General features: G+C 42.5%; 1 protein-coding gene across 1 annotated transcript in view; it reads left to right on the top strand.

Annotated features, from left to right (window-relative positions):
- Positions 1 to 10595, top strand: part of fstl1b (follistatin-like 1b) — a 172385-nt gene extending 161790 nt beyond the window's left edge. The window contains exons 9-11 of the mRNA XM_068040842.1: positions 661 to 771; positions 4106 to 4209; positions 7582 to 10595. Coding sequence (XP_067896943.1) covers positions 661 to 771; positions 4106 to 4209; positions 7582 to 7626 — 260 coding nt within the window. The 3' untranslated portion in view covers positions 7627 to 10595. The remainder of the gene's footprint in view (positions 1 to 660; positions 772 to 4105; positions 4210 to 7581) is intronic.
- Positions 10596 to 15651: the final 5056 nt, after the last annotated feature.

Here is a 15651-nt window from a genome sequence, read left to right as displayed (position 1 = left end):
AGGTGGGAAAAGAAAACAACAAATCGTAGCATTGCTTTTTGCAGTGATTTTAGAGTTTGTCTGCTGGTTCTTTTATTGTATTTGTCCAAAGCTACATACATCACAGCCTCTAGATGGTGCTATATAAGAATCTATCAATTCTAGCATTCAATTTATTCATACAAAATTCAACTTCAAACTTAGTGCCCTTGCCTGAAAGGAGGGGTTAAGAGGATTCACAGGAAGGTGTCAGATTTAGTAGTGTCATGCTCCAGGCAAAAAGTTGCTACTTTAGAACATAGAACATCTATGTTCTATTGCTACTTTCTGTTTCTTGATGTTGCCACTTTAATACTATTCAATAAAATGTGACCAAAATAAAGTTTCTGCTGTACTTCTGCATCGGGTTCCCTATTTTCAGTAACAGAACCACAGAGAGATGACCATACTGCACAGTGCAGAACATTGAAGGTCTATTCCCACTTTCATGGTTTTTTTTTCTTGACTGAAGAGAGTGTGGTGGTTTAATTTTACACCCCAATTATACCCAACATCCAGTGGATTTCGTCAGCCATTTATGGGCAAGTAGGACGAGCTTAGAACTTCTTGTCGCCAATCTCTTGGTTTACATGAATTGCCTGGACACTGAAACAAAAGTGACCCTCCTTTGCTGTGTCATAGAATGTGCCCTGGAAGATGAGACCTATGAGGATGGAGCTGAGACTACAGTGGAGTGTAACCGATGCGTCTGTGCCTGCGGCAACTGGGTGTGTACTGCCATGACCTGTGATGGTGAGTTGAAATGTTATCCCAGAAATAATACTGATATTGTTCTCTTGTAGGGTCCTCAGGTAGGGGAGGGGCAGTATTAATTTGCCTTCTTCCTCCCTATATTTATCTGCACACAGAACTAGAATGTGTCTGTGGTTAGATAGCTTGGAGTGGAACAGGGAACAATGAATCATTGGGTTGCTTTGCTGTGGTAAAAAATAGTTAGTTGTTTTGTGCAAACATTAAGGGGGGAATTTTATGCTCTCCCCTGTGGCAACTTTGGAGGCGGGGAAGCATATAATCAAACAGGATGGAAGTGGGAGGGGGAACCCTGCCACCTCGAAACCTCCACCCAAATTAAGTCCGGGGCAAGAAGGCCTGTGAGCGGCCTTCCCGCCCTGCTGCCAATTGAGGCCCTTAAGTGGGCAATTACTGTCCAATTAAGGGCCTCATCCCACCAGCGCGGTATTAGTGCAGCAGCAGCAGCTTGTCTCCGCACAGGGAGCACACCAAGCAAACCCGTGCGGGTTGCTTGCCGTCTCCGGGTGGGTTGGTGAGGGGGGGGGGTGGAGAGGAAGGAGTGGTGTCCCTCGTTCAAAGGCACTTAATGCCTGCTGAGAGCAACCCCCTTGCCCTTGATGCTGACCCCCCTACATCCGCCCTCCCACGCACCCTCAACCCTGCGAAACCCCTCCCACCATGACTCACCTGTGGCCTGGTTCCAGTGCCTCCGGTGAGTCCAGTACTGGCAGCAGCCACCAGGTCTGTGTTGGCGCTGCTCAGTTAAAGAGCTGCCAGCCTCTGATGATTGGGTGGGACTTCCGTCGCTGGAGTCCTTAATCCTGGGGAAGGCCCTAATTGGCACGTAATATGACAGCCCTTCCCCAGATGAGACGACGCAGGGCTCTCACCGGTCCTTCAGCTGGAGGTCAAAACCCCCACTGTCAAGATAAAATCCTGGCCAATGAGTGCAGATGCTGTTAATTTTTGTTATTCATCCATGGAATGTGGGCATCGCTGGAAAAGGCCAACATTTATTGCCCATCCCTAATTGCCCTTCAGAAGGTGGTGGTGAGCCTCCTTCTTGAACCACTGCAGTCTGTGTGGTGAAGGTACATCTACAGTTCTATTTGGGAGAGAGTTCAGGGTTTTGACTCGGTGGCAGAAAAGGAACGACGATATAGTTCCAAGTCACATGGTGTGTGATGTGGAGGGGGAACGTGGAGGTGGTGGTGTTCCCATGTGTCTGCTGCCCTTGTTCTTTTCCTTTTCAATTTAAGATGATCCAATAAAGCAGTAACAGGAAATCCAAGCACAGCAAAATTTAATTTTCCAAAAAGTTGTACAGCATTGGTAATGAGGTTGACATGAATTTTTAAGTGAGGGTGCTATTTATCTATTCCTGTAAATATTATGGGAACCCAAGGGTTTTTGAGGACTTTGATAGAGAAAAAAAATGACATTCCACAGAGCTGCAGAATTCAGGGCATCAGAACATTGAAACAACTTTTGAAGTGGAGTTGGGGTAGCTGCTATTTAATTATTTCTCTTTGGTATTGCGGATCACAGCGTGCCTGCGCACTTCCAAGAAGAAATTTATGCTGCACAGGGACACAGACCAGAAGGCAAATAACTTTTTTGTTGACTGAAAAGAACACATTTAAACTGAGGAACATTGAAAATACCTGTAAGCAGGAACTGTTTGCAGCAGATGCCTGAATTCTGGAGAGAGCAAAGTAGGGAATCAGCCAGAGAGAGTTGAGGGGAGTGTGACAGCACCACCAATAGAGAAAATACATATTGCAGGTTTTACCTGTTCATGAGTTAGCCTCATCATTGCTGACACCACTCCCTGACCCCTCCCCCCCTGCATCCCCCCACAACCAGATTGGAACCTTTGTTTTGCATCCAAGCATTTTAAAAGGATAATCTGACCTACAGAATACTAACACATTCAGCAAAGGTATCTTCCTGCTGTCCTTTCCGCACACAATTGGAAAATCCTTAAATAGTCCAGAAAAGCCTTCACATTGGCTGCTGCATTTCCTACATTATAACAGGGACTACACTTCAAAGATATGTCATTAGATGTTGTTACGACCATTTGAGAAAGAGGTTTAGGGGTTCCCTCACAGCCTTCACCTGGTCTTACCATAACAGGGTTTAATTTTAAACACACTGTGTTTTTAGCACCCCCTTGGTGAATCCTTGTTCACTGCTTTCCAATTGTAAGGCAAATAAACCAGCCAAACAGGTTTTTTAGGTTTAAAGAAGAAAGGTTGAACTTTATTAAACTTAAACTCTAATTCGGTTAATGCCTACGGATAGGCGACGTTCCCATGCTAGCATGCATACGTGATACACACATGCAGATAGAGACAGAAAAATTTGAGGCGATATCTGAAAATGGTTTTGGTTACTGTTCTTCAAACTCATTGTAGAGTCCTTGATTGTAGGTAGATCTTGCTTTTCATTGGGGCCCAGTATTCTTCTTAAACCTTGTTCGATGTAGGAGACTTTTCTCTCTTGAGGTTCACGTATCTTCAGTGGGTCCAGAGGCTTGTGAGAAAGAGATGGGAGCAGACAGGAGATGTCTTCTCAGTCCAGAAGCAAACAGTCTCTCAGTTCAAACTGTCTGTACAATTCAAAAAACTCCCAAGTTGGCCAGCAGGTTAGTCACGTAACCAACTGGTTCAACCACTTCTACGTTTGAGGATTCTATTGTCCTAGCAGTTCCTGGAATGTGTCCTCTTATACAACAATACCTGATGATCAGAGTCCATTTTAGGTTAAGTGAATAAGGGAAGTATCCTCTCTTGTCTCCATTGGTTTGCAAATATCCTCCAGCCAAGTGTCTGGCAGCCCTTGTAACAGGCCTTTTCTTCTTCCCAGCAACAATTTGAAATTTAATGTCCATATGGTGAAATTAATATACCTCATTCTTGGCAGGTGGTGGCCCAGCATGACAATGTAAAGTGCCAACATTTTCTTCTTCTCCTTTTTTTCCTTCCTACCCACCTTCCTATGCTTTAAAATAGGTCATCTGATATCTGACTGATCTGGCAGTTGTTATTGAGTAGTTGTGGCACAGACTCGCCATTAAGCAACCCAAGAAGTACTAGTTATTATATTGCAGTTTTAAAGCATATTTTCTTACAGAAATAGTGGATATGGATGGATTCAATCTCTGGATTACTGTTTCCCTATTATTGCAATTTTTTCTTTAATTTTCTTTCCTTTCCTACACAAGACTCCCTTCATTTTTCTGTTTTTCTCACCTCTGTCATTTTTCTCTCGATCTTGCATTGTCTCTTTCGGATGACTAATGTTTTCTTCTTTGGCTTCCTCAATGAAGGTAAAAATAAGGACTTCACTGAGGAGCAGCCACTAACAACTGCAGATGATGAGATGACTGAGGAGGATTGGACAAAGTACATTCATGAGCTCAACAAGCACCAGGTTAGTACAATGGCAATTTGAGACATAAGGGTAGGCGCAACAGTAGTGGGTGTCCACATCTCGCTCATTCAGGGAAGTTTGGTTTCCTCTCTATGTACCTTAAATCCTGTTCGCACTGCATGCATGCCTGAGTTATATCCCTGCTAGACCATTCCAGGACTGTCCATAAACTGTCCCAATGAATGACAATTCTCAATTAATGCTCATCAATGTGAGAAATTACACAATTGGGAAGCGTGTGTGTTGCCAAGATAATTAATATGAAATATGGAAATTCTACTCTGTGTGGATCAAAATTTAGCTTTCATCTGTATGATAATTATGTTAAATATTCAATAATAACAGCTTTCTCCTTCAAAGTATTACACTGATGATATATAATAGAGTAAAAGACAATGCAAGTGGGTGCTAAATACTTTAATTTAATATTAACAGTTCATAAAACCAGATACCTATTCCTTTCTTTCATGGCCTGGATATGAACATATGAATTGGGAGCAGGAGTAGGCAACTCAGCTCCTCGAGCCTGCTCCGCCATTCAACAAGATCATAGCTGATCTGATTGTAACTTCGACTCCGCATTCTCACTTGTTGCAGTAGACTTGTGTCTCCCTCATTTACTATCTGCCACACTTCCAAGTTTGGTATTATCCACAAATTTTGTAAAGGAGAATGCAGGAAAGTCATTTTCTGTGAGCACCCATTGGTTAAAATGATTTTGATATATCAAAAGCAGGAGCATCAATGGCAATCTTGGCTCTCTCGATGGCATTTGGTGAAAGACTGCATCACCACACCATTATAGACTGATTGTGTAGTTAAAGTAGTGATTCCAAAGTCCTTTATAGTGGTGATCTCCATTGTGATCGTTGATAAAGTTTTAAAGTGCCAGTGTCATAGAGCCATTATGGAACAGAAGGAGTCCATTCGGCCCATCAATTCCATGCCAGCTCTCTATAGAGCAATCCAGTCAGTCCCATTCCCTCGCTCTATCTCCTTAGTCCTGGAAGTTTATTTCCCTTAAGTGCCCATCCAATTTCCTTTTGAAATAATTAATCGTCTACGCTTCCACCGCCCTCGTAGGCAGCGAGTTCCAGGTCATGACACTTGCTGCATAAAAAGGTTCTTCCTCACATCCCTTCCCTCTGCATCTTTTTCCCAAAACCTTAAATCTGTGTCCCCTAGTCCTTGTACATCAACTAATGGGAACAGCTTTTTGTCCACCTTATCTAAACCTGTCATAATCTTGTACACCTCTATTAAATCTCCCCTCAGTCTCCTTTGCTCCAAGGAGAACAACCCCAGCTTCTCCAACCTAACCTTGTAGCTAAAATCCCTCATCCCTGGAACCATTCTGGTAAATCTCCTCTGCACCCTCTCAAGGACCTACACATCCTTCCTAAAGTGTGGTCACTAAAACTGGACACAATACTCCAGTTGTGGCCTAACCAGAGCTTTATAAAGGTTCAGCATGTATCCCTGCTTTTGTACTCAATACCTCTATTTATGAAGCCCAAGATCCCATATGCTTTGCTAATTACTCTCTCAATATGTCCTGCCACCTTCAAACATATATGCACATGAACCACCACTCTTTAGAGCTGTGACATTAAGTCTATATTGCCTCTCCCTATCCTTTCTGCCAAAATGCATTTACCTCACACTTCTCTGTATTAAATTTCATCTGCCACTTGTCTGCCCATTTTGCTAGCCTATCTATGTTCTGTTGCAGTCGACTTGTATCTCCCTCACTCACTATCTGCAAGTTGGGCATCATCCACAAATTTTGAAATTTTACTCTGTATTCCAGTATCCAAGGCATTTACATATATAAAGAAAAAACAATGTTCCTAGCACTGAATCTTGGGGAGCACAACAGAATACCATTCTCCAGTCTGAAAAACAGCCATTTACCACGACTTGCTGTCTTCTGTTCTTAAGCCAATTTTTTTATCCAAGCTGACATTGACCCTCATATTCCATGAGCCTTAATTTTGTTAAACAGCCTTTTATGTGGTACTTTGTCAAACAGTTTGGTAAAATCCATATAGACAATATCCATTGCATTCCCTTCATCAACTTTCTCTGTTACTTCATCAAAAAATTCAATTAGATTAGCCAAGCACAATCTGCCTTTTACAATCCGTGCTGGCTCTCCTTAATAAACTCAAAGCTTTCCAAGTGCCTGTTAATTTTTTCCCTGATTATTTTTTCTAAAACCTTACCCACCACTGATGTTAAACTGACCAACCTGTAGTTACAAGGATCCACTTCCCTTTTTTCCTTCCCTTTCTTTTCTGGGCACTTCACATCCTTGAATATTAAGCACTCAGTCCTCATCACTTTTAAGCCACATTTCTGATATTGCCACATCGTATTCCCACACAGCTATTTGTGCTTGTAGCTCACTAACCTTATTGGCTTTGTGCGTTTACCTGTGTTTGTGTTCCTCATAGCCTTCTTAGTCTGCTGCCATCTAATATGGTACTACTTCCTCCTCTAGTACTATCCAACACTCTCACTCCTTTATGCAATGTATTCCTCGTTTCTATTTCTATATACTGGTGCTTACTCACCAATTTAGTTTAAATCCTCCCCAACCACACTAGTGAACTTCTCCATGAGGACATTGGTTCCAGTCCTGTTGAGCTGCAATCTGTCCCTTTTGAATAGGTGCCTCGTGTCCCAGAACTGATCCCAATGTCCCAAGAACCTGAAGCCCTCCCTCCTGCACCATGTCTCAAGCCACACATTGATCCTCCTTATCTTCCTGTTTCTACTCTCACTAGTGCGTAGCACTGGGATTACTACCTTCAAGGTCTTACACTCAACTTCCTCCCTAGCTCCTGAAAATCTCACTTAAGACCTCAATACCTGCTTTCTCAGAGGTAGTTCAATCTTGAAAAGACCATATCATTGCTTATAACAACATGTTAGCTTGCCATTAAACAGTTTAATTTTGAAATTTACAATCACAGTGCTAGATTTTAGATGTGGCCGTCTGACTGTACTCATATCTAAAACAGCTAATCACATCACAAGACTTCATGCAAAATAGCAAATTAAGGCTTTAGGATGTTGCACAATTATCTATAAAATAAAAGCAAAATACTGCGGATGCTGGAAATCAAATAAAAATAGTAAGTGCTGGAAATACTCAGCAGGTCAGTGCAGAGAGAAACAGAGTTAACGTTTCAGGTCTGTGACCTTTCATCAGAACTGGCAAAGGTTAGAAATGTTAACTCTGTTTCTCTCTGCACTGACCTGCTGAGTATTTCCAGCATTTTGTTTTTATTGCACATTTATCTCTGATGTTTCTAGACTGGCTGTTCAAGAAAGCACTAATGAGCTTGTTTTTCTATTTTATTTTAGGAGACTGCTGAGAAGGCTAAGAAAGTGAACGTAAAGGACATCTAAAAATATAGGGTTTAGAAGAGAAACAGAGTTGATTTTTTTCTAACCTGTTTCTCTCCATTCAGCCTACCAGTAAACACTTGGAACTTCAGCAATCACTACTAAATATATATATACACATTATAAACAGTAATTTTTGGGCTTTGTGTTGGGGACAGAGGGAGTCCTTGGTTTTATTCAAACAGACTTCTTATAACGTACTGTAATGTTAAAACAAGAGTTTAGTAAAAGAGTTAGCCATAAATGATATACTGTCGGCTTGAACTGAAACAGCTATATAGTCCTATGATGGAAGATGGTGGAAAATTTCTCCTCTCGTTTTTAGTTAACCCATGTTCCTCTGTATTACACATAGAACCAGAAGTGGAGCCTCCTGGGACAGCATCCCTAGACCAGAATTTCTAGATATTAAAGTTTCCCAGCAAGTCCCAAAATTCAGGGTTCAACTTTGAATAGAGTGATGGAGTAAAAATTATTGAAAATATTAATTTGTTATTAGAACACATAAAATTGTGGATATATAGTGGTCTTCACCTGGCAAGGTTCAGTGACATGGAGCCAAAGTTATGGTGCCATTTCCTGATGCTCTTTGATAACCAAAGCCTTCAATTGACCCAGAATTGTGGTGTCAGAAAACCTTGATGATAGGAGCGAGTTAATGCAAGAAAATTTTTTCTTATGAATAAATATCTAAAATATTAAATAGTTATTATAGTGTCCTTAATACATATTTATAATATGGTACAAAAAACTTGCAAAATCTGTTTGGCTGTGTCGCACTTTGGAATCCTTCAGTATAGATGCTAGAGTCTATGTTTTTGGTGTCTATGTTGCCATAAACATAGTGGGATGGGGATTCCATCTGCTTTACAATTGCACCTCTGCCCCAGGCACATTTCTTCAGGTCAGCCTTACTTTGAAGGGTTTCTATTTGTGTACGGAATGCACTGGAGGGGAGGCAAAGAAAAACCTGCAAGATTCTGGGTCCTACAGCAGCTTAAAGAGGCCATCCGCCTTTATGCCAGAGAAAAACAATTGCCTTCTGCTAGTTCATGCGCAAAGTGCCAATCAATCACCCCATGATTGTCACCCCCTGGGTAGGCCTTTTAATTTTTTTAAAACCTCCACCAGCCTGAGCAAATCTAGACACCAGTAACATTCTGGCATTACTAAGTACTTAGTATTGCTATGTCAATAACGATAGAAAATGTAATGTGTGACATCGCTTTGTCTTTCCTGCCTTTTTTAGTTCTCCACCCACATCTATTTGGCTGTGCACTTTGGTATCCAGCAGAGGTTCACTACAATGGCAGAAATGGGCTGGGACCAAACAGTCCCTGCTGAATTTTTCATCCCTGCCTGTCTGGCTTTTGCCAGAAGATATAACCCAAGAGTAGAATCCTCCTCACAGTCTGTAGGTCATGCAGAGGATTATGGGAAACATAACTATAGCCATCTTCCCCAAAAGTTTACAAGCACTCGACATTTCACAAAGGTGCTACATTCCTTCTTTCTTTTTTATATATATATTTTTATGTTATTTACAGGTTTTTTTTGTAATCTCTGGAGTGTCCATATTTTTATTTAAACTCTTGTGTGTTATAAAGACCATCCACAATGTTGAACATAAAAGCTTGAGTGCTTGAGGGTAGATTGGAAATCCTGAAGGAGTTGGTGGTAACAGGCTATAATGAGGTGTGTTAGGATGTTAAATTTCCATGGTGTAAACAAAAAAGTAGAAACTGCCTTATACCAGTATGCTGTGGAGCTGCTGAGATCCATTTGAAATACTTTTGATAAATCTGCAAAAGGCAAGCTGTACGCCAGGAGAAGCTGTTGTTTCAAAATGCTTCCTCAGCATTTAGAAGAGAGTATTCAGCTTTGTAACATGAAACTGTAAACTGATTATAGCAATAGTTAAAAACCTTGATAGTATCCATTACAAGGTTTGATTATTGCTGGGAAACAATGACATATTTAACATAATATGAATCAACAGCATTCCAGTTATACTCCATGTCTAAATTGAGGATCATATCAACAAAGAGTGATTTCTTCTGGTGTCCTGTTCGAATACCAAAAGCTATACCTTTCCATCCAGAGATTAATTTACAATGGGCATGTCAGTGACTAGATCTCACAGAGAACGGACCGCACATGGACTGATGATGGTGAGAGAAAAACAAACACGGTTAAAGATTAGCTGAGGGCCATCTCAATAATTCTCCAAATGTTCCAATACTTGCATTCTACCTGGGTTTCTCAAGCTAATGCCAGATGTAAGGAGATCAGAATCACCTACTCCATGAACTTTTGAGGCAACCCCAAAGAGGCAGGATACTGTTTTCAATAATCAGAAGGAAGCTTAAAATGAGAATGTCATAGCTTCAGGAATGGGGTCACACACCAAGGTTGGAGAGATGGGAAAGAACACTTTTAAATGCCCTTGGTTTTTTTTGTAAGGTACGAACAGCCACAGTATCCATGCATGATCCAAATAACAATTGATTTGATTGCTTGGTGAAAATAATATTCATTATGTTGCAGTTTGCTTTTCACCTTATTCTCTGGAACTGGTTCATTGAGAATTTGGTAATGAATCTGATTGAATATTAACAAGACAAACCCACCCCCGACCCCCAAACAGATAAATAAAGAAGATCCTGCCTAAAAGATAGCTATTTAATCAGTTTCTGCATCCCAACATCTGTGTCAGAACTTGATGAAGTATCAACTTACACAGGTTTGCACCATGTATTTCTTACCTTCAATGTTGTTAATTGTTATAGGCTCTAAGATTGTATTTCTGTGACCTTGTTTTGAACTACTACTTTATTGAACCATAAGAGGAACCTTGTATACTCCATGACCAAACTATCATAAGAGGATTTCATGTATTGTAGTTTCCTTTTGTACTTACTGGCATTTTTTGGGTTTAATGTCAATAAATTTTCTTTAAAAATTTTTAAAAATCATGGTTTCTTTTATTGAAAACCAAAATGGCATTCGCTTCTGCTTAAGTTTATTATTGATATGCAATATATTTAAGGTAGAAATTCATCTCGGGCAGTGGCGTTGGGCTGTATCGGTTCGGCCACCTGTTATACGCAGTGCCTAATATCAGTTGCGTTGCAGTCATTGAGATTAAAAATCAGGCACTGCATATAACAGATAATCGAACTGACACAGCCTGTTTTCAGCGACCGAATGAGACAAGTTTCTACCGCTTTAACATTGTTTCACCCGATGAGTATGAAATAGCCAATGGCAGGGTAGCTAAATTGGTTAAAAACAAGAATATTGGGATGAATTTTACGGGGGGGACATTGAAGTCCCGCCACCAGGGCTGAAAGCGGGAGGCAGCCCCACTCCAGCGAGCGGCGGGGCCCTGAGGCGGCCAATTAACAGGTCGCCACTGGTGCCGCCATCCAATTGAGGACAATGGCCCACCTCCAAGAGCTGCTGGCCCAATCAGAGGACTGACAGTTCAGCAGAATCAGAGAGGTGGCAGCGGAGCAGCCTCAGCAGTGCCACCGCTAGTGGTGGTCAGTACCGAGGCTGCAACTCCAGGATGAGGGCACCTCAATGGTGAGGTGCTCTCGAAGAGAAGATGGGGTTTTTTGGGGAAGCCGAGACCAGTCAGTCAGCCCTGGCAATCGGGGGAAGGGATCAGGTCGCAGTCCAATGCAACGCCATTGCTGTGGGGGCAACTATTGTTGCCAGGGGGCCCCTCCATGGGCCATGGATTGCCCATAAATGACACCCCCTGTCCCCGGGAACCCGCTGGGAGGCCACCAGGGTTTGCCTGGTAGTGTTCCCACACAACAGTGGGCCCTTCCAACATGAGCAAAATGCCCACGGGAGCAGGAAGTAGCCATTAATTGGTCACTTAAATGGCTCAATTTGCTGCCCAGTGGGCGGCCAAGGCACCAAGCTCCCCACTACTGGCAATATGTCATGGCAGTGGGGAAAGAAGTCAGGCGCCCCTTCTGACACCTTCCCCCGCCATATTGCCAGCCCTTCTGCCTCCCATCCTGACCCCAATGGGCTGGGAAAATTCAGCCCATTGTGTCTAAGGTACATCCATTCTGTGTCAAGTTATTCCTCCAAGCTCTGTACCATATATTGAAAAGAGTAAAATCTGTATTTTGTGTCCCAAGAAAAATTTATGTCTTTTTTTTTTGCTTGATAGCTTCAGCTGTTGCCTGTGGAATTTAATGCAGAATCCTGTGGCTGTCTTCTACCAAAGATCCCACAGAGAGCATAAGTCATGGAAGTAATGAAATCTGATAAATGACTATACAGAGATATGAACTCACCATTAACACACAGCAACAAAGTGATGTATAGATAACCATCTGTTGAGGACTAGAAAGCAGGAGAAAACTAAAATCTGAAGTGCTGGAGTCCACTTTGAGACGGCAGGCACCTCGGGCATTGCTCCTGGCTGATGTGGAGGTCGGGGGAGTGCTGCTTGAAGACCCTTGGTGGATAGGGCCTCTGTATATATTTGCTGTTTAGTATTTGAAAAAAGGTGCATAACAGGCAAAAAACAGATGTTGAAAATTCTGGGAGCCATGCAAAAATAGGACTAACAACAAAAACTTGAATGGAAGGTTTATTTAGACTTTTAGTCATTACTAAGATTATCTGGTAAGATGGTCAAATTTAAATGACAAGATGCCCACCCTGGATCAAGGAGATACCAAGATCTTTCAATAGTTAACGATTTGAAAATACTCTACATATCTATAAAACTTGAAAGAAAGAACTTGCATTTGTATAGCACTTTTCATGATCTCAGGATGTCCGAAAGCACTTAACAACCAATTAAGAAGGCCGGGAGTGAAGGATAAACTGAATAATTACAGGCCGGTCAGTCTAACCTCAGTAGTGGGCAAATTATTGGAATCTATTCTGAGAGACAGGATAAACTGTCACTTAGAAAGGCACAGGTTAATCAAGGATAGTCAGCATGGATTTGTTAAGGGAAGATCTTGTTTGACCAACTTGATTGAATTTTTTGAAGAAGTAACAAGGAAGATAGATGAAGATAGTGCAGTTGATATGGTCTACATGGATTTTAGCAAGGCTTTTGACAAGGTTCCACATGGCAAACTGGTTAAAGAAATAAAATCCCATGGGATCCAGGGAAATGCAGCAAGGTGGATACAAAATTGGCTCAGTGGCAGGAAACGAAGGGTAATTGTTGATGGGTGTTTTAGGGCTGTTTCCAGTGCCATTCCACAGGGCTCAGTACTGGCTGCCCTGCTTTTTGTGGTATAAAAGATTTGGACGTAAATGTAGGTAGGGGGCATGATCAAGAAGTTTGCAGACGACACAAAGATTGGCCGTGTGGTAGATAGCGAGGAGGATAACTGTAGTCTGCACAAAGATATTGATGGTCAGATGGGCAGAAAAATGGCAGATGGAATTCAACCTGGAGAAGTGTGAGGTGATGCATTTGGGGAGGTCAAACAAGGCAAAGGAATACACGATTGATGGGAAAATACTGAGAAGTGTAGAGGAAGTGAGGGACCTTGGAGTGAATGTCCACAGATCCCTGAAGGTAGTAGGACAGGTTGATAAGGTGTTTAAGAAGGCATATGGAATCCTTCCCTTTATTAGCCGAGGTATAGAATATAAGAGCAGGGAGGTTATGCTGGAACTGTATAACATTTGTAAGGGCTGGAAGGCTAGGAACAGACGAATCCCTTGAGGAATATAAAGATAGTAGGAAGGAACTTAAACAAGGAGTTAGGAGGACTAAAAGGGGTCATGAAAGTCATTGGCAAACAGGATTAAGGAAAATCCCAAGGCTTTTTATACGTATATAAAGAGCAAGAGGGTAACCAGGGAAAGGGTTGGCCCACTCAAGGACAGAGATGGGAATCTATGTGTGGAGCCAGAGGAAATGGGCAAGGTGCTAAATGAGTACTTTGCATCAGTATTCACCAAAGAGAAGGACTTGGTAGATGATAAGCCTAGGGAAGGGAGTGCAGATCGTCTCAGTCATCTCATTATCAAAAAGGAGGAGGTGTTGGGTGTCTTGCAAAGCATTAGGGTAGATAAGTCCCCAGGGCCTAATGGGATCTACCCTAGAATACTGAGGGAGGCAGGGGAAGAAATTGCTGGGGCCTTGACAGAAATCTTTGCATCCTCGTTGGCTACAGGTGAGGTCCCAGAGGACTGGAGAATAGCCAATGTTGTGCCTTTGTTTAAGAAGGGTGGCAAGGATAATCCAGGAAATTATAAACCGGTGAGCCTTACGTCAGTGGTAGGGAAACTATTAGAGAGGATTATTCGGGACAGGATTTACTCCTATTTGGAAACAAACGAACTTATTAGCGAGAGACAGCATGGTTTTGTGAAGGGGAGGTCGTGTCTTACTAATTTGATTGAGTTTTTTGAGGAAGTGACAAAGATGATTGATGAAGGAAGGGCAGTGGATGTTATCTATATGGACTTTAGTAAAGCCTTTGACAAGGTCCCGCATGGCAGACTGGTACAAAAGGTGAAGTCACACGGGATCAGAGGTGAGTTGGCAAGATGGATACAGAACTGGCTCGGTCATAGAAGACAGAGGGTATCAGTGGATGGGTGTTTTTCTGAATGGAGGGATGTGACTAGTGGTGTTCCGCAGGGATCAGTGCTGGGACCTTTGCTGTTTGTAGTATATATAAATGATTTGGAGGAAAATGTAGCTGGTCTGATTAGTAAGTTTGCGGACGACACAAAGGTTGGTGGAGTTGCGGATAATGATGAGGATTGTCAAAGGATACAGCAGGATATCGATCGGTTGGAGACTTGGGCGGAGAAATGGCTGATGGAGTTTAATCCGGACAAATGTGAGGTTATGCATTTTGGAAGGTCTAATGCAAGTGGGAGGTATACAGTAAATGGCAGAACCCTTAGGATTATTGACAGGCAGAGAGATCTGGGCGTACAGGTCCACAGGTCACAAAGTGGCAACGCAGGTGGATAAGGTAGTCAAGAAGGCATACGGCATGCTTGCCTTCATCGGTCGGGGCATAGAGTATAAAAATTGGCAAGTCATGTTGCAGCTGTACAGAACCTTAGTTAGGCCACACTTAGAATATTGCGTGCAATTCTGGTCGCCACACTACCAGAAGGATGTGGAGGCTTTGGAGAGGGTACAGAGGAGGTTTACCAGGATGTTGCCTGGTCTGGAGGGCATTAGCTATGAGGAGAGGTTGGATAAACTCGGATTGTTTTCACTGGAACGACAGAGGTGGAGGGGTGACATGATAGTGGTTTACAAAGTTATGAATGGCATGGACAGAGTGGATAGTCAGAAGCTTTTACCCAGGGTGGAAGAGTCAGTTACTAGGGGACATAGGTTTAAGGTGCGAAGGGCAAAGTTTAGAGGGGATGTGCGAGGCAAGTTTTTTACACAGAGGGTGGTGAGTGCTTGGAACTTGCTGCCGGGGAGTTGGTGGAAGCAGATACGATAGTGACTTTAAGAGACATGAATAGGAAGGGAATAGAGGGATATGGGCCCCGGAAGTGCAGAAGGTGTTAGTTTCAGCAGGCATCAAGATCAGCGCAGGCTTGGAGGGCCGAATGGCTTGTTACTGTGCTGTACTGTTCTTTGTTCTTTGTTAGGCCACAACTTGAGTACTGTGTGCAGTTCTGGTCACCTCATTACAGAAAGGATGTAATTGCACTAGAGGGTAAAGAGGAAATTTACGAGGGTGTTGCCAGGACTGGAAAAATGCAGCTATGAGGAAAGATTGGATCGGCTGGGGTTGTTCTTGTAACATAGAAGGCTGAGGGGAGTTCTGATAGAAATGTACAAAATTTTGAGCGGCCTGGATAGAGTGGAGGTGAAGGGTCTGTTCACCTTAGCAGAGAGGTCAGTAACGAGGAGGCATCGATTTAAAATGATTGGTAGAAAAATTAGAGGAGAGATGAAGAAAAACTTTTTCACCCAGAGGGTGGTGGGGGTCTGGAACTCACTGCCTGAAAGGGTAGTTGAGGCAGAAACCCTCAACTCATTCAAAAGGA

This window comes from Heterodontus francisci, chromosome 10 (genome assembly GCF_036365525.1).
Source record: "Heterodontus francisci isolate sHetFra1 chromosome 10, sHetFra1.hap1, whole genome shotgun sequence".
NCBI classification, from domain to species: domain Eukaryota; kingdom Metazoa; phylum Chordata; class Chondrichthyes; order Heterodontiformes; family Heterodontidae; genus Heterodontus; species Heterodontus francisci.
The sequence above is the reverse complement of the archived record's forward strand: the minus strand, read 5'-3'. Positions and strand labels throughout refer to the sequence as shown.